At 43.6% G+C, this 6,000-nt stretch overlaps 1 protein-coding gene across 2 annotated transcripts in view; it reads right to left on the reverse strand.

Moving 5' to 3' along the window:
* Marchf10 (membrane associated ring-CH-type finger 10) overlaps nucleotides 1-5,994 on the reverse strand; it is a 90,260-nt gene extending 84,266 nt beyond the window's left edge. The window contains exons 1-2 of one of the 2 annotated variants that reach the window (XM_019209485.2): nucleotides 5,686-5,770; nucleotides 1,965-2,071 (exon numbers count right to left, since the gene is read on the reverse strand). In XM_019209485.2, the coding sequence (XP_019065030.1) occupies nucleotides 1,965-2,054 (90 nt within the window). In that variant the 5' untranslated portion in view covers nucleotides 2,055-2,071; nucleotides 5,686-5,770. The other variant, XM_010637503.1, reaches the window with a different exon arrangement.
* Nucleotides 5,995-6,000: the final 6 nt, after the last annotated feature.

The following is a 6,000-nucleotide window of genomic DNA, read 5'->3' on the forward strand; positions in this document are numbered from 1 at the left end:
TCAGCTTTTTGTCACGGTAACAGAAACCTGCGATGGATCAACTTAAAGAGGGAAAGGCACACAGGTTTCTGAGCCCCCTTGCTTTGAGCCTGTGGAGACACTGTACATCACAGTGGAATGCATGGTGGAGGAAGCCCATTCTCCTCATGGCAGCAGGGAGTGAAAGAGAAGAAGGAGTGTCCCCTTTGAGGGCACTCCCCCAGCGACCTAAGATCTCCCACTAGGCCCTATCTCTTAGAGATGACATCATCTAAACTGGGGACTAAATCTTTTACACATGGGCCTTTTGGGAAACATTCTAGATCCAAACTATAGCAGTAACTAAAACTACCTGACACATTTATTTACTTGTGTACATTGTTTTCTTCTCATGACTACTAGACTAAGAACTCTGGAAGAGCAGGAACCTTATCTGGCATATAGTAGGTTCTTAATAAATATTGGTTGAATGAAGGAAAAGATATATGGAAAAGTCCAGCTGAAATTAGAAAATAAATGCTGTGACTCTGTGGGAAACAGTGAGTTCTATTTTTTCGGTCAAAGAGGAGTGACTCCATCTTGGCCTCTAGCCCATTCTGGATAGCCCTCCCTGAACACACTAAATTACAGAAAATGCCTGCTCAGTTCCAATCCCGAGAACATAACTACAAACCAAAGATAGTTTATCACAGGCCAAGGATTCTCATTCTGTTCACAACCCCCTCCACTCTACTCTTCCTTCCCCTCAACAACCCCTCGGATTCCCCTTGCACTGAGTTAGCCAATTGGGATAGACTGTGAACCTCCAAACCAGCCAATGGGAAAGAGGTCTGCTGCTCTTTCTGCATTAGGTATAAAAGGGGCAACTCTTCTTTGTCCTGAGCACCTGCTACCTTATTGGTGGGGTGAGTTTGCACTCTTTTGCAGGGCTCATTTCCAACAGCTCCAGACTGTGTGATTTTCTTCATCAGGGACCACAGAACAATGAGATTAATTTTCTTATGTGCCTGTTCTAGAGACCATTTCAAACAATTATTTCCAAACACAAGCTGAGTAGCAAGGGCATCTTCATGAAAAGTAGATGTACTACCGGGTGACCAGTTCTGGTGTTTAATTCTTATTTGTTTTCCAGAAACTCTCCAGATTTTACAGTCTTCTTGTATGTGGGTTGGCAAGTTGTGGGAGGAAATTGCCGACTCCATTTCCAGCCCCAAAGCAAAGCTGTATTACACAGGTGAAATCAGGTTACTGGATAGGTCTGGTTTCCTTGGTGACCCAGGAGGTTCGGTTATATTTGAAATTGTTAAGGAGGAGAAAAACCTGATAAGGCAGATCTGTGTTCTCCTTGGGGAAGTAGTGCTTTTCAGTCCTTCACTAAGGCTGAAGCAGGCCTCTCTGGTTGGCAAGGGCTGACCTCTAGCAAGATGGGATAAGAGACACTGTCTAACTGTTCCCAGAATCCTGCGACCCAGTTTGGCCAGTTTGTCCTAGGCCAGCCCCGGGTAACTGCATCATGGCCCCTCAGGCTCTGTCTGCTTTGTTTTTGCATGTAAACACTGTAACCACAGAGACCAACAGTTAGCTTATTGTAGAATGTGCTAACCACCTTTCTTCTGGCCCTCATGACAACAGAAGAGTATGTTATTTTATAAATGATAGAGTGGCTCAGTTAACCCCTTAAAGTCTTTTTTTTTTGTATTAGTTGGTTTGTCAAATTTGAACCTGGGGGTCATTTGTTGCCAAGTGCTGCATACCAAACACTGCAGTAAACGTTTAAAAAATGTTTCTCTCACTTCGTTTTTGTGATAGAATAATGAAATGGGTACTTTTACTATTCCCCACTTACGGATGAGGAAATTTCGATTCAGAAAGATGAAGTGGCTTTCCATGGTCACCCAGTTGGTAACTAGGAGTAAGTCAGGGATTTTAGAAAACGACTATTGTTTATGTATTCATGGGAGGTAGACCTTGCCTTCTGCAGTTACCTGATACTCGAAGTCCATTTTATGCTGCATGTCCCGTAGATACTGAACGTCACTGAAGAACTTCTGCCTGTCCCTTGCTTCATGCATCATGATTCTTAATCCCTGACCTGCATATGAAAGAGAGATAAATGTGCTGTGACAGACTCTTTTGTGGCTTTGTCATATTTGGGTTTATTTTAGTATACTTGCTTTTATTCTCTTATTAATCTAATTGCCATTGTTTGAAAGGAACAGATGCTCCTTTCAGACTGAAGGGCTTCTTGTGTTGATGTTGAAGCCCCTCAAGCCCTCCTGCTCCAGGCATAAATAATGCAATCACAGTTATCAGCTGGCTTCAGGGATATTGTCCTCGTTATTCACAGGAAGTTAGGTTGACAGACACCTGATGCAGAAGCAGTTCCACAAAGTGACAGAAACAGAAAATCCAAGAGCCTTGCTAAATTAGCAGTGACCAAAGTTAGAAGCCCTAGGGAGTTTAAAATCACCTATGCAATTATTGCATCCTTATTTCAACCCAGGCAGGCACCATGCTAGGCACTGGGGTACAGCAACTAGCAAGACAGACATGTTCCCTGCCTTGTGTTGCTTACAGTCTAGGGTGGGACACTGACATTGAATGTGTGAACCTTAACTGCCAATAAGTGCTATGGAGCAGAAGTCTGGTGTTTCTTAGAGTGTTGGAAAAGAAGGGCATGAGCTGGTCTGGAGAGGTCAGGTGAGGCTTTCCTTAGGAAACAACACTGGGTTTAACAAGGAGTGAGTGAGGCAAGAAGTGGAATAAAGAGGGCAGGTACAGAGGGTCCAGGGCATGAAGGGGCAGAGCAGCTGGAGCAGAGATGGGTGTGGGGAGGCGTATCAGATTCGCTGAGGCGTTGGTGGGACCAGCTCATGTAGAGCCTTGAAGGTCATTATTGGAAGAGTCATATGAAGCAATGAAAGGTTCCAAGTTGGGGATTATTAGATTGTGTTATTAAAAGATCCTTCTATTTGTAGTATAGAGAATGGATGGTGGGAGGAAGACGTAGAGTAAAATATGAAAAGGGAAGACCACTGAAATATGTGATAATAATCCAGATGAGAAGAGATGTTGGCCAAACTGGGTAGCAAAGGTGAAGGTATTACGGAAGGAGATGGAGGCAGCAGAATGGAAGTAAAATAAAAAAGTTTACTCCATCGATGGGGATTGACCACACCTAATGGTGGTGCCCTGATAGACTCCTTCATTGGGCTACAACTCTTACTTTTATAGGGCTTTTTACAGCTTTGATCTTATTCAGTTGGTTACATTGCATTTTCACAGATACCCAAAACATGATAGCAAGTCAGTTGAATTTCAACCCGGATGCAGTTGTTTGTTAGGGAAATTACCTTTTAGATTCATTCAATTACCTACTCTAGCCAGGGGGAAGGGAGCTTGTTTGATTAACAAAGCTAACAATGGTTCTTTTCACTTACAAACTTGTGGGGAGGGTAGGTATCTCCGCTACTGGTTGATTCTGAACTAAGCTGGGTGAGGGGCAGAAGTTATCTTATATAGTGACATTTCCTAAATTTTCATTTATTAAATTTTTCCCTATCATTGGGAAGGAGGAGGAGGAAGAAAAGAAGGGAACCCCTGCTGCTACTGTTGGAAAGAGAAGTCTGTCTGGAAATCAATCAGGCAGAGAACATAAGGATTCATAATGAGAATATGTTAATGGTCACTAAAGGGGCACATTCTAGAGTCTACTTGGATGATACATTTTGGTTACAAAAAGTTAACACAGCAAAACCAGTTAATCTATCATGGCTTTAGCTCAGTGTTATTTTAAGAAGGTTTCTAAGTCAGGAGGCATGAAATAATTTTGCCCAAAGACCTAGGTAATAACTATTTGAGTAACTAGGTAGGTTACTTCTGACCTCACAATCACCTACCAAATAAAGGACTTCAAATTGCCTACAAAAGTCTCTTCCCCCTCTCCCCACAAACTCTCCATTACCTTATATTTTACTACAAAATAAATGTTTTGCGGCATCATGGTGCCATCAACACTTTGGAAGACTAGAGGAAACAGACTACTAGAGATAGACTAAGGAGATGGTAGGTCATCTCAGGTTAGTCAAATACTGCTCAAAGTCTGAAAAACTGACGAAGCTGACCAAGAAACAGAAATAACTGTGTGCAAACGCGTCCACATGAGATAATGCCTAATTCCTGGAGCTCATCTTTGTAGGCCTATTCAACCAGAGGGCCATGTGAAGCCAAGTTTTCCCTCAGCAAATACAGAAGGGGAGGGAAGAGTGGAGCAGAAGCAAGGCACTTATTTCTAAAATAGCATACTGTATTGTCTCCATTGCTTACCTTTGAACAGCTTCTCGTTTTAACATCTACTTATAGTCATGCACACTTGTTTTAAGTCTCTACTGTGTCAAATTTGTGCTTTAGAAACCGGTGTAAGAAGTCATATTAAGTAGTGGGGAATTGGAAGGGCGGAGGCATGTGGGAAAAGGAGGGTGTCTGCTCTGCTGAGAGCTCCAGCAAATGATTCTTCTTGGCCTCAAAATTCTACACATCTGTGAAATTTCAATGAAGAATATTCTAAGAACTTTATGACATATGAATTTCTCTCTAGTATACATTCCCAATGAATTCAAACCAAGTTACCCTAAGGAGAAGAGAATCTGATTGCCGAGTACATTCCTTTCATTTCACTTTTGTAAAAAAAGTGTGTGTGCGTACTGTCTTGTTTCATAGCCACATTTGTCCCACAGCTGATTTGAAATGTCTTTTATATAAACCATTGTTCTGCTTTCTTATTATGTTCTGATATTAGAAATATCATTAGTGATGTTTTGTTGGTTTGGACAATTAAGCAAAATGTAAGTTTAATCTCCTTTTAAGGCTGCAGGTTCTTTCGAAACAAAATTTAAATGGCTGTGTTAATGTCTGACAATTAGATTCATAAACTCCCCCTCTCCCACAACTGGATGACTGGAAGAAGGATCTCAACCTTTTCCACAATTAATTTGTAATGACAAGGATTACAGGATTGATTTCAATCTGAACTTTAAAAGATAACCTTAGAATTTTCGAACCTTAGCTTATTAAAAAAATGTCTTGATTTGGGCCCAATTTTCCTACCACTCCTTGAATACTGTAACTGAAGATAAAGAGGAGAAAGTGTTGGAGGAGGAGGGAGATCTTTTGACCCTTACAGCCAATTTGGTTTAGGAAATCAAGATGGCAAGCGCCAGGAGAATAGTGAGAGAGGCTAGGGCTTGTTTATCTTGGTGACTCTTAGTTTTGTTCTGAGAATAACAGAGATGGGTGATTATCAAGCTCAGGCGGAGAAGACAGATTCAATGTATCACTGGAAATCTTGGGGAGGTAATGCCACAGGTTTGACAAGCAATTTGATGCTATCATTATTGCTAACAATGCCACCAATATACCCTTCCTGGAGTTGCAGACCAATGAAGTCTGCAGGGAAGTTCCTGGGCAAAAGTATGAGGCGGCTACAAGCCTGCAAATGGTCAAGACTCCCCAAACCAGTGTCTCTGAGGCAGAAAAAACGGAAGAGGGGCTGAGGTCAGCAGGAGAGAGCGAGCGCCTCCTCTCCATGCTCCAGGCTCCCTCTAATATCTTTCAAGTAGGAAGAAAAAGTTGCCCCGCACCCCCACCCCTTTCCTGGGATTGGGGAGGACCTGTGGCAGGAGAGGCAGAGCGAGACAGGCCTGTTACCTCGCGGGTCCGCACTTTCTCCCAGCCCAGGACTAAAGAGGCCGAGGGCCAGGCTTGGTGGGCGAGTCCAGGGAGCAGACGGGCCACCCACCAATCTAGCGGGGGCAGTCCCCGAGCTGTCTTCCTCCTCCCCTCAAGTCTTCCCTCTTTCTAGCGGCCCCTTTTCCTCCACCGCCGCCCAAGAAGCTTTCCGCGGCGGGTGCGAGCCTTTCTAGAGGCAGAGGCGGTGGGGGCGGCAGCCTGGCGTCCTCCCGTTTCCTTGGTAACCGGGCCTCCTCTCTTCTCGGGCGGAGCTCGGTGCGCGCGCCCCTAGCG

The sequence above is a fragment of the Fukomys damarensis genome, unplaced genomic scaffold (genome assembly GCF_012274545.1).
Source record: "Fukomys damarensis isolate Sample0158 unplaced genomic scaffold, DMR_v1.0_HiC HiC_scaffold_23, whole genome shotgun sequence".
NCBI classification, from domain to species: Eukaryota; Metazoa; Chordata; class Mammalia; order Rodentia; family Bathyergidae; genus Fukomys; species Fukomys damarensis.